This window comes from Lactuca saligna, chromosome 2 (assembly GCF_052625555.1).
Source record: "Lactuca saligna cultivar CGN05327 chromosome 2, ASM5262555v1, whole genome shotgun sequence".
In the NCBI taxonomy this organism is placed as follows: Eukaryota; Viridiplantae; Streptophyta; class Magnoliopsida; order Asterales; family Asteraceae; genus Lactuca; species Lactuca saligna.
The window spans coordinates 107,098,248-107,112,313 of record NC_136418.1 but is presented as its reverse complement, the minus strand read 5'-3'; the positions used below and the strand labels follow the sequence as shown (position 1 = coordinate 107,112,313).

At 30.9% G+C, this 14,066-nt stretch overlaps 1 protein-coding gene across 1 annotated transcript; it reads right to left on the bottom strand.

The window, feature by feature from the left end:
• Positions 1–9,087: 9,087 nt before the first annotated feature.
• LOC145031316 (uncharacterized) lies at positions 9,088–10,130 on the bottom strand. The gene is made up of 2 exons (XM_078979844.1): positions 9,631–10,130; positions 9,088–9,519 (listed from the first exon to the last, which is right to left on the bottom strand). The coding sequence occupies exons 1-2, from the start codon at positions 10,067–10,069 to the stop codon at positions 9,440–9,442; spliced, it is 519 nt and encodes a 172-aa protein (XP_078835970.1). The 5' UTR covers positions 10,070–10,130; the 3' UTR covers positions 9,088–9,439.
• Positions 10,131–14,066: the final 3,936 nt, after the last annotated feature.

Below are 14,066 nucleotides of genomic sequence, written 5' to 3'. Positions count from 1 at the left end.
AGAATCCAATTGTGCAATACTTGTTTTAAATCCTTAATTTGGCTATAGTAATCCAAGACGCTTGAGATTACCTAGACTTCTCTTAGTTTTTAAAATGGTTAGAGGAGCTCATAACAATTTCTTTAGTCAAAGTCACAATTTCCATTAAGCATGTAATTAGTGAAAGACAACTAGCATTAAGAACTAAAAAGTCACCAAATCCACGAGCAGTCAAATACTTTCACTGCCATGTTGGAGAAAATGTTTTTTGATTATGTGAAGCAAAAAACACAAAAATCATTTGTTTCTTGCTAAATTGAAGATCTTTTACTTAATCAAGAAATTAGCCAACTAATCACCACAAACACATTTAAACTCATGAATAAAAACATGCAAGTAGTAATGAGATGTTAATACATAAAACATTCTCATAAAGATTCAAAACTAGTTCATGGAGTCTTCAACATTCAACAAAAGTTCAAAGGATTCCACAAAAGTCAACCAAGTTTTGTCTAGCCAAGCATGGATTCAAGACATCAAAGTAAGTAAAAGATTGTACAAAACATTAAACAAGATTAAGGGGTGAAAAGATGAAGTTATTCAAGGTTCTTGGTCTTCAAAATGCTCCAAAATCTCTAGAGAATGCTCCTAAGTTCGGATGTGCAAAAGTTGAGAAAAATGGAACACCGACCTTATCCATATAGAGCTCCAATTAAAATCGCGAAATTTCCCCTGCAGGAACCCACACGGGCCACGTAAAGATCCCACGCGGGCCACGTGAACTGACGGAGATTGGGTCTTCTCATTTGTTAGGCCTCCACAACTTAACCCATTTAGCCCAGTTCGAGTCCAATTGTCACACCCCCGAACCAGACGGCAGAAACGTCTGAGGGCTCGTGTGACTATCAATTGAATACCATTACAATGAATATACATGGACAAACACATACATAACCAACATTACATAGTACAAATGTCATTTTTCACATCAAGTACGTTGTCTAAATATTACATATCCATAGCATTAATTGTTTGAGAGTCACAAAACATAACATCCTAACACACTTGGTAACTTTCTTCAGCTTATCTGTTACCTGAGAATACAAGTTGTTTTGAAAACGTCAACATATATATTGTTGGTGAGTTCATAAGCCTGTTTGATATAAAACTAGTTGTATTGTTTGTAAACCCCAGAAAATTCGATATTTTCTGTACAAAAACAGTTTACAAAAAAAAAAAAAAAAGATGTGATGATCTCATATGTGCATATGTATGTGATTTCAAAACAAGTAAAAGTGATTGTTATTCAAAATTGATTCTTGTATTATAGTTGTTGTACGTAGGAGTGAATACTGTTATTCCCCCGAAAAACCCGATGTTTTCCGATATAAATAGTATGATAGTCTTGTATTATTGTATCATCACAACAAATTAATATCATTTCCCATGATTACTTAGATGGTAATGGATCTCTATGTGAGTCGTTATAACCATGCATAATAATGACTAATTCGTCTGTCTTGGCATTTTCCCAAACACCGGTTTTGATCAAGATTTTGTCACCCTAGACTGGCCGAGTCTAACTGTAGCGAACACCTCAGGTGTGGGGAGTCACTCCTATATAGATCTATACACAAACTCTCACTCTCCCTCTAGGAGACTCTGGTTATAACTACAGACTATGACCGACACTTATTGGTAACACCCGTTATTCCCCACTAAATCTAATTGAAATTGAATAACCTTGTTTAACAACCTGATTTATGTTTACTTGAATAAAAGGTAAGCCCAAAAGATGGAGAGAAGAGGGCAACAAGGGCCCACTAATCATGTATGTTATTATAGGTTGTCGAGTATGCGACGGACACATTACCCCGTCACGCATATGATTGATTTGGATCATACTAGTAATGCAAATGGGAGATTAAGGCCCAATAGCATGTAAAAGTCATTGAGGGTCCATTAGGCATGTAATTGGGTCACCGGAAGCCCAGTAAACAAGTGCGATTATATTGGGTCCAAATAATCATGATATTGGGTCATAAAGGCCCAATAGCACATATAGAAGATATTTGAGCCCAACCATTGAATCATTTATAACTTATTGATCTTAGGTTTAGAATGTAGCTATTTTTTGTAAGCGAAATGTTTATTCGAAGTATTAACTACTTTGACGTTTGATTTATAACGAAGCTTTGGTTATATATATATATATATATATATATATATATATATATATATATATATATATATATATATAATTATGCGTTATACATCCAGAGCACTATCACGTCTTGAGAATACATGCTCACGTCGTGAGCTCTGACAAATTAGGGTTTCTGCCATGTGTCACGCTCTTAGATAGCTACATCTTCGAAAGATTATAACTTTTGCATACGACCTCCGTTTTTTATGTTCTTTATATCCACGTTTAGATGGAAACATACTCTACAAATTCCATTTAGATCACTAAGTCTAAAAAGTAATCTATTGTAAACTCACTTTCTTTTTACAACTCCCGATGTCATATTGGTTTTGTCGCAAAACTTCAACAGGTCATACCTTCTTCGTTATAACTCGGATTTCGGTGTTCTTTATATCTACAAAATCCTTGTGAAATATACTATAACTTAGTTAAGATTATTTATTATAAATAATCTTCCATCAAAAAGTCATTTTTCGACACTTATTGTCTCTAAATTAACTAGCCCAAATTTGCGGGTGTTACAACTTCTCACGCTAATAGCTTAGGAAAATTCCAGAAGTACATTGAGGATATTATAACACATCCTTGAAGGTTTCTATACACTCATGGAGGTATTATTACTTAATATTACAAATCAACATGGGCGTCTTAGGCTCATTAGTACTTAGATGTATGCAATTAGAGACATGTTTCTATTTGGTTGAAGTCTTTGTGGGTAAATATAAAAAGAAAAGGAAGTACTTGTGTACGCCTAACCCCTATGGATGAATTCATGGATGACAGTATTGATACCCTATATCAGAAGCACGATGGTTCAATATTGTTTTCTTAGCATTGCCTCATCTATCGGGAAATGATGGAGTTTTTTATGCTTATATAGGTGGACATTGACATAATTTAGTTAGACTGTGATGTAATTTTCATGTTTGTATGTTATCATTATGCAATAAACATTTTGTTATGTTATTTACTCTTTTATGCATGTTTTGATCTTCAATACATTATGCTATATGTATCTTTGCTTTTAGAGTGAATGATAAATGATATATTATGTCCAAACATTGTGCAACTATACATGCACATAAATACAAAGACCTCCCATTGGTTTTTAGGGTTTTGGTTTATAGTTATGCGAGCCCAGATCTAAAAACTTATAGTTATCTAGTACCGGCGAACCCAATAAATACACCGATGTAATCCCCTCAAGAGTTTCACACTTACACTTGTGAAGCCAAAGACATACCATAATAGTCCAATGAGATAAGGACTATAGGGTTTTTGTATGTTGGTTCCTACATAGGTGGATCATTGGTCGATCAGTGAGTGAGCAGTAAAAGTTACATCACTTAGTAGGTTGATACATATCAAAGGTGATTTGCACGCTGGGGTATACGTCAAACGTAAGGATTCATTTAGATATTTTATTATTACTTTAACAATTGTGAATATTTGTTTTTACTTCCCGTTTTTTGGATGATGTGAAAAACAATAGTTGGTTATACTTATAATCCTACAATTTTATTTGTTTAACAGACCAAAATCTGTTATTAAATAAGTTCTAAACGAAACAGAAATGACCATAACAAAAATAAAATGACCATTAATACAAATTCATTCATAATAAATGAAAATAATTTTGACACATGTCACTCTCTTATTACTTGACCACATGTCATTTTTTGGTATTTTTGAATAATTGTTTTTTTCCATTTCACCATTTGTCATTTTCTATTTTTTTTTATATTTTCTTAATTAACACATCATACTTACACCTCAATTAACAATTGCTTTAATTGAAAATAACCAATAAATCACAATATCAGTACTCATATGGTATTTAATATGTTTCCTTTTAAATTTTAAATTGTAAATCTACAATTTCAAATTTAAATAAAATTTTGTTTAAACTTTCATATTTAATTTTTTGATTTATCAAACACGTATAACATACGGGTCTCACACATAGTGATTATTAAAACATTAAAACATAAAATAATCTATTTTTTTAGAAACTGAAGTTTAATAGTCCTATCAAAAAAAATTTTTTTCTCTTTATCTATTCATGTTCACATTAAATCCGTTTTTCTCACAAATTTCCAAACACATATCAATGACTTGGTAGGTGAGAAATTATAAATAATTAGGTAGCTATTTGTGTGATAATAAAATGGTGGTTAAAGATAAAATGGTATATAAAAGTTACCTAGTTCAAGTTATTATAGTGTTGGTATGAATATTTATAGACCACTGACTATAGCATATTTCATTCCAACTCTTTCTAACTCCTTCCCTCACCACCAACAGTCTAACCAGCTCTTCTGAATGCCTTTCCGACATGCAGGGCCGGATCAACCAATTTGGGAACTCCAAGCAAACCAAAAAATTGGGGCCCTTTAACATTACTATACTTAATATTATAAACTCTCCTCCTTTATCTAGGCCTGAGACTGGTAATAATAAACTAAAAAGTTTATAAATGACGGAGTTAATTTTTTTTTTATGTATATGTTTTTTTGTGAAAATATTTTATGACGAAAAGTTAATTTTTCTAGCCTTTTTAGATGCAAATTTTTTAATGAAATTTTCATAATCAATTTCTTTTACTAAATGTTTTTCAATTGATAAAATAGCTAATACATTTAATCTTTCTTGTGACATTGTAGATCTTAAATAGTTTTTTTAACAGTTTTAATTTCGAAAAACTTCTTTTTGCATAGGCAACGGTTACAATAATAATTAACATAATCATATAGGCAACACATGCATTTAGAAAAGAACTAAGCTTTTTAATGTAATTAAGCATATTAATAATTATATCACGTTTAAATGTACAATATGTCTTACAAGTTTTAGTTCATGAAATAAATCTAAACCATCAATATCTAAGCTATCATCATGCTTTAAATAATTTTCAAGATTTAAACAATGCTCTTTTAAAGTATTTTCATCAAATGATTTTAATTTTTCTATACTAAATAGAAAACCAAACATATTTTTGAACTCGTTAAATTGCTCAAATCTACTTTTAAGTGAAGTAATGACTTTATCTACTATATATAAAAAGTAATCAGTTTTAAATAACTGAATAGTAGTTTTAATAGTTTCATTAGCAACATTTTCATCATATCGTCTATTTCTTTGAATGATACATTTTTCACGAAATTCAGGTTTTATATATATTTCTAAAGCCAATTCTTTTGCATAATCTAAAGCCTTTTCAAATCCGTTTTCTCTATACTCTTCAAAGAAACACAAAAGTCCATTTAGTTGATTTATAGCATCATCGATACACATATCATTTGATTGCAAACTTTTACTAACAATGTTAATAGCAAACAAAACATCATACCAAATAATCATTCCTAATAAATTCATAGTTTTCAAGTTCATATGTTGCTAAACATTTAGCCTCACTTTTAATTTTTGGATCTTCACAATTTTTGGATAATTGTAAAAGTGTGTTTCTTAATTGTGGTGCTTGGAATCTAATTGCCTTTACACTTTCTACCCTACTTTCCCAACGAGTTTACGATAATGATTTAAGTGTTAGGTTTAATATATTATCTTGTAATATTTTCCACCTTTGAGTTGATGAAGCAAATATCGAATATATACGTTGTATAACTCCAAAAAATTCACTAGCTTTATCACACGAATTAGCCATATCACAAATTACTAAATTTAAACTACGACAACCACAAGAAGTGTAGAATGCTCTAGGGTTAATATCTAACAATCGTTTCTCTACACCTTGATGTTTTCATTTAATATTTGATCTGTTGTCATAACCTTGACCCCTAACATCATTTATATCTAGTCCTATATTTTTAATTTCATCAACTATAGCATCATATAAGCCTTTACCGGTTGTATTATCTACAATTAAAAATCCTAGAAAGTACTCCTTAACTTCAATTGGAGTTTTTGAAAGATCTAGACATCGTAAGATAATTAACATTTTTTTCTTTATGACTTGTATCGAGAGTATAATCAAATATTATTGAAAAGCATTTAGCATTTTTTATTTTTTTTAATAATTTTACTTTTAACTTCTTCTCCTAATATACTAATAAGTTCATTTTTCATATTGTGTCCAAGATAATGATTATGAATTTCTTTGTCATTAATTTTCCTAATATGTTTTTGCATAATAAGATCAAATTCTACAATCATTTCAATTATAGTTAAAATATTACAATTATTTTCTTCATAAATCTTTTCATTTGTTCCACGAAATGCTAAATTATTTTTTCCTAAAGTTTTTGCTACAACAATGATTCTTATTAAAATATTTTTCCAATGTTCTTTTTCTTTATTTATTTGTTCTTAGATTTGTTTGTCAATTGTTTTATTATTTGCTAATCTAGTTTCTAAGTCAATCCATGACATCATATTAAGAATGTGTCTCTTACTTGATTCGTGTCTTTTTAGTATACTAGAAATATTGTTCTAATCATTATTACTTTTATGTGCTAATGAACATATAGATGTATTCACATTAAATAATTTACAACAAAAACAGAAAAACTCTATCTACATCTATGGAATAAACCAACCATGTTCGTTTGTATTTTTTCATTTGATATTTTTTGCATATAAAGAGATGTGCTAAAGCTTTTTAAATATTGATCTTTTGGAAATTTAAAATCATAAATCTTAATAGGACTTTTTTCTACGATTAAATCTCTTAAATTAGTACTAATATTATTTCATCTACTTGGATCATATATGTTTAAAGGCATTTTATCATTTTTAATACCAGTTTGTTCATTATCATTTTCAATATTAGTTTGTTCGTTATTATTTTCACTATTAATTTGTTCGTTATCAATATCAATATTAATTTGTTCATTATCAGTTTCACTATTAGTTTGGTCGTTACTTTCACTATTAGTTTGTTCCTTATTAATATTAATATTAGTTTGTTCATTATCATTCTTGATATTAGTTTGTTCATGATCATTATTATCAATATTAGTTTGTTCTTGTTCATTATCAACATTAGTTTGTTCTTATTCATTATCAACATTAGTTTGTTCTTATTTATTATTAACATTTTTGTTTGATGTTAAATTTTTTAAAAATGATCCTTTTTGTGATTCAATAAAAGTTTAGTGTTGCATTTTTCTTTTCCTTTTTAAAGCCCTGGATTCGTATTTTCTCTTTGACATTATTATTAAGTATTTTATTAATAATAGCAATGAACAATCACCAAGACAGCTATTATAAGTATACAAGATATGGATTAGAAGTATACCGCCTCTGAGATAATGAAAATCTCAAATCTGAAAAACTAAAAACTCAAATTCGTTCCAAGTTCCAACCTGATTCAATGATTGTATATTTTGTAATATGTTGTAATCAATGAACAATTGAATGAAAAATTAGATAACCAAACAAATAAGAAACTAAAATCTGAAAAGTATTAACTAATAAGTAATAACTATTAATCCTAACGAGCTTTAGTTATCAACATGATCCATTAGCTAATGATTTGTTATCAACATGTTTATTTAACTCCTCTCATAATTAAAAACAATAAAAAATAACTTATAATACATCCACACTGAATTATATCCTTGAATGTGTAGAAACTAAACAAACAATAAGCTAATGAACCTAATGACGCTAATATCATCTTCATAAAGTAAATAAATACATGTATCTCCTGCTTGAAATAATTTTCTCATCATCTATGACATAGAATACCCTAGTAATTACACAAACATGATACTTAAAGCGGTTGCAATTCTTGTAAATGCAACAGAACATTAAGTGTTCGAACACACAAATTAGGGCAAACAATTAGTTGCTTTTATTCGAACAAGAGTATGCTCCCAGCCTCTCGGTATAAGAAAGTTTACAAGACTACAAGTCTACAAGTCTACACTCTACAGTCTACAATACAATCAATATCATATGACATGAAAACAAGTTAACAAGATTAGAAGAAGAACAGATGGATCATGGAACTTGGAAGAAGTCGTTTATTACCGTTTATGGAGATTGGAGAAGGCAGGCTTCAATGGAGAAGGAAGAAATCGTATGCAGTGCAGCAGTGGAGAGCTAAAAAGAAGAAACTGTATGCAGTTGTGTGGCACAACTTGTGCTGTGATTCAGAACTTAGAAGTCAGAAGAAGAAGAAGATCGAGCAGAGCAGGGCAGCAGACGATGAGGGCACAAACACGGAAATCGTATGATGTATGCAGTGGAAGTGTGGAAGAAGAAATTTCGGTTTTTAGCCGTTTAGAGCCTTAGCCGGATTAGAGATACATTACATTATACATTGACTCCTTGGTTTGTGAGCCCTCTTGATGTGGGGGCCCTAAACCCTAACTTTGATTTACTATGCATTAAGTCGGCCTTGCCGACATGCTTGCACAGAATGCCAACTTCCGAATCCGGATTCCTCTTTGAAACACGATGTTCTGAAGAAAATGACCATTTTGTAAAATCTCAAAAAGATTGATTATTTTTGCTAAAATAAGAATTAGTTTTAAGAGAAATCAAATATCTTTCTATTTTTCTTCTATACCAACATTCCTATTCATTTGAATTTATGATAAGCATACAATTTTTTTTCAAATAGTAGTTTATGGCATTTGTCAATATAAATATGAAAGAAAAGTAGTACGGTTTTTTTTTAGTTTAATTAATACCCCGATAAAACAAGATAAGGAAAAGTGACTGGGAATTGGTGGAGATTTGTAAAGACATCAAAACTAAACTAATGCGGCTAAAAGTAAAAGATAACTATTCTCCCTAATTATTATTTGAGTAGGCAACTTAACTTTATGATGCTATAGAATATTAAATAATAGATTTGAATTATTGTTGTGAAGAAATAATGTAGCGTCTTAAAAGCATCTTTTATGTTGTTTTTGGTCATCGAATTATTATCATTTCTGCAATAAACATATATTGAAAAAGACAAAGTAAAACAAAATAACTATCAATTTTGTACAAGATCTAATTTCATTCAAGGAATGATCAATAATCATAATCATAACCCCACCACTTTCGCCTCAAGTGATTGTGTCAAAACTCGATATAATATGAACCTATTCGTCAAAATTCATCAAATTCCTGTCATTTTTTTTTAATTTTCCCGATCCAACACTTGAATTCTCAACCCCTCATCGACAGAATTCAGGCATCCATCTCCAGGTTAAGTATTTCAACCTTATGAGCATCTTCTTGATCATGATTCAAGAACCTTTGAGCATCCGATTGATCTTGGATTTGATGAATTCTCTAGCTGCATAATCGAACTGTGCAAGCTACTGCTTGTGCCCAATATTTAAGCCTTGCTTTCACATCCTCAGGATGATCACCTACACCAAAATCCCAAATCAAGTTTAATTATGTTAGAATCAAGAAACCATTGTATGAATTCAAACACCCATTTGAATGATACCATTAAATGACATTTTGAAAACACTCACCAGGGCTAGAAATCTTCCAATTAGCAATCGGAGGTGGGGAAATGGTCTCCTCGACCACCGCCGACGATGGAGACTCCGGCGACTTCTGCTGATCATCAAGAAACTTTTGACTCATTGAATAACACAATTCCAGCGCCGGCAAAGTGTTGCAGAGTTCGGGGATTTCATCGTAACTAAAACCAAAACCCAAATCCAAACACCCTTTAAGTTCATCAAGATCTTCATCCGTTAAGCTCTTAGCTCTCACGATTTCATCTTCATCAGAGGTCTCCACATACCCTTCAAGAAAGACTTGATTTTTCTTTCTGTGGATGTTGTTTTTGGGCCATGAATCTTGTTTCTTGAACAACCCAGATGGATTTTCGTGAACGAAGGTTGTTTGATTTGAAAATTCGTATTGATCTTCTTGAAAATTCGTCTCATATGAATAGCTCCCCATATTGTTTCCTTTAGATTGTGGTTGCTTATGTGGGTAAAAGTGGATATGTGAGGGAAGGGAGAGGGTTTTTATAGAAATGAAAAGTACACTAACTACCCCTAATGGTTTAATCATACGTATCATGTATGGCAACAAAAGACAAAAAATAGTTATGTACAAGTGTTCGAAAAGCATCGTTTTGTGTTTAATTGTTTATAAATAGAATATATTCCAACAAGATTTATATCTTGAAAATTCAGATATGTTTTGATTGTGGAATGATTGAGGTAATATTATTACCGGTTTTTATTTGTATTGTTTATGGTTGTAAACTTGTAATTATAATAGTATTACTTTTTAAATAAAATTATTTCTTAATAGACAACTAGGTATGAGATTTAAGTATTACATGAGTTTATTTAAAAAAAATTAAATATAAAATTCTAAACATTTGAAGATTGAATTTATAAAAAAAAATTAAGAACAATCTTGAATTATTAAAATTAAAGTGTTTTTTTTTTTAATTTAAACAAATAATTTAGATAAATAAATAAATAAAATAATGAGGCTTTAATTTAGTAATTTTGAAATTAGAAAGAATGTTTGTTAATGAAATTAATATTCATTTATTATTATATATATATAAATTATATAAAATTTTATAAAATAAAAAAACTTAATAAGACATAAAGCAAAACTATTTTCATTTATCAAGTAGATTAATGTATTTTAATAAATAAACTTAATTTAAGTATTCTTCTATAGAAAACTTCTAAGCATAAGCCGAAGTAGGAAACACATAAAAACTTATGTTTTTAAAACATTATTTGGGTATCATCTATACAAGTTTTCTGGATAACGGTGATATTCTTTTATTTCTATAAAATTTATTCGATAAATCGTGTGCAAAATATCTTTTATAGCCGAAGTAATGCAATCGTATATAAAACAAAATGGGTGTCGGAAAAGGTTAAGAGATGAGTCAAAATATTTCGGGTAGTGTTTATCTAAGAAATATATAGTACTCGAAAAAAATAAATATATATAATATGTAATTAATAAAATATATAATTATAATAAGTGATAACATATTATCAAGGGTAAGATACAATTAAGAACACATGTGATCTTAGGCCATCCTAAATGGTATGACTAAGGTCTTCATGGTCTAGGTGGCCATGAACCATGATCGTGAACACTATCCAAATGTCTCATTGTGAGTTGTGGTTGTGATAGTTTGTGAAGCCAAGAACCACGTAAAAAGACCAATAAAACTCATTTCCTTTTCCAACTCTACTTTGACCATTTAACAAATATTTTAATTTTAATTTTTTAATTTATTTTTATCGATATAAATACCACTACAAGCCTTCTTATATTTCACACAATTCACTCCTTTTATTCACATTCACACATATATATGTTGCTTGATCTTTTAAAAATCATGATTCCCAGAAGAACGAATTGGTCAAAAGAGGAAGAAGAGAAGTTAGCACTAGCATAGGTGTCGGTTTACGAAGAAGGAGATAGTCAAACATTTAGAAATTTTTTTGGAAAAGTTCAAACCGTGTTCGAAGTGACACGTATGAGGGTAAATTGTTGTGAGTTCAACGAAATTTATAATTTTATCATAAACAATGTACACAAATGCGATATCGATCTGGTTAATGTGGTCACGGATCAATATGAAAACACAAACCATAAACGTTTTGCACATCTCAAAGTTTGACAAAACTTGAAGAATTCCCCATAAAGGAATAACATTGTTTAAAAAATATGATTAAGGGTAGTTGTATGTGTTTGAATTTTTTTTTTTTATGTTTTCTTCTATTTTATTTTAAATTATTGACTTTTTTCTATAAATTAATGTAATGTCGTTTTTAATTTAATGAAAAGGTAGTTTAAAAAAACGTGTTTAATGTGTAAGGTCCCAAAAATAAGACAATAAAATTTTCATTTTTAGATTAATAAAGCATCAAACCATATTGTAGTCATAAACCAAAGTTGTCAATGTAACAATACATCAATAATATAAAAGTAAATCGTAAAATGCAGAAACGTGTGGCGTATGCTCTGCAATCATCATGAGCTCTCTCATTTGAAAACCAAAGTACCTGAAACACAAACTGAAAACCGTAAACACAAATCTTAGTGAGTTTCCCAATATACCCCATACCATACTTAACTAAGCACATAACAGGCCCTACCCACTGAGATACAGGCCCCGCCTACACTCACATAACGGGCCCCGCCCAGCATACAAATATAGAATCATACTAATAAATGCGATAATCACAAAGATAACAACATACAATACTGTCATCGGGTTTTGCCCGACATCGAGCCCCGCTCGACATACATACCAATACAACTAGCATCCTAACAAAATAAACCATGGGCCGACATTGGTGTCTTCGACCCACTAAACATAGTGACGAAACTCACCTCGCACTACATAATCACACAAATAATCCCTGGCTGCTGGTTGACAGATCCCCAAGCTATCAATATCAAATAACATTCAATTAATAGTTAGATTCGCATTCAAACCATCAAACCATTACTAAGGTAAATGACCAATTTATCCTTTTCCTAGTTTGGACCAGGACTTAAGCTCAAACCTAATAATCCAAAAAGGCTCAAACATGGCCAAAAATATCCCACGGTCAACCTTGATCAAACTTCTGGTCAAAACCAAAGTCAGCATCCCATATTGACCAAATACGTCATGTTTCCCCTTGGCCACACCGTGTTTTGCCATCACCCGAATAGTTGGGAAACCCCCAGCCAACATGATGTGTTGACTTGTAAACACGTCGTGTTTGCCCGAGTTTCAACAGCCTAATACATTAAGTTGTTTTCTCCAATTTCAAGAGCTCCAAAGCTCACATCTAGTCTATAATGTGGTCTAGAAGGACAAAGTTTCCAACTATATCCATTAGGACTACCCAAAAAGGTTCAAAACTCAATCCATAAAGCTTAATAGCGTAAGGATTAACCAATAAGCACTTAATCCGTAAATACATATCCCAAAAACATAGATCTAACTCCCTTGAGTTGGAAAACCACATAAAATCGCCAACTTTACATCCATGCATGTCTAAATGAAGCTCTTAAGCTTAATAGGGGCTTACTAAGGGACTTAATGTATGCATGTGACCAAGAATCTCATAAAGCTTGCACCTTTTTGCTAAAGGAGATCATATAAAGCTCATATTTAAAAGAACAATCCCATAAAATGGCTTAACTCTTCAAACAACCCAAAAAGGAGCCAAAAGCATAACAAAAGAAACTATGAGGAGATATAATCATTTATAAGTTAAGGTATGAACTTGATACCTCAAAGAGACTGCAACAAATGGAGTGATTTTGGATATATGACCTTTCTTCCAAGCTAAGCACCTTCAATCTTCAAAGCTTCATTCAAACTGAGCAAAATAACTACAAGAATCCACTCAAGGCTCAAGAACACCACCAAGAAAGCTTAAGGGAGAAATTAGGGTTTTTAGGAGGTTTGGGGACTGGTAAAGAGGTCATCCCTAGGGTTTTAAGGTGTTTATTTAGAGTGCAACACCCTAAAAATTAGGGTTTCTCCATCAGCTGCCAACACGCCGTGTAATGGCATAAACATGTCGTGTTGGTCTTAATGAAATACGCGGTTATTCAAATCTAGACATGTAACACCTAGTTTATTTATTAGATAAATAAATTAATTAATTAATGAACGAATAGTGGCCCTAAAATTAATAATTATATACCAACGTGTTGGCTTTGGGAAGCCAAATGCCTTAATTTGGATATTTTGTGGGTTAAAGTATAAGTTCAGGATTTATTTTGTAAAGATTTTAGAAGACAGGGGGATATTTGGTAATTACTAAACCTAGTATGAAAGGATTTATGAAAGCGGAGGCTACATAGTAAATTCTGGACTTCATTTGAAAATAAATGTAGAGAAAGGGGCTAATTAGTAAAAGTTGGACCTAATTTGAAAGGGATTTTCGAGGTCAGGGTTTAAATG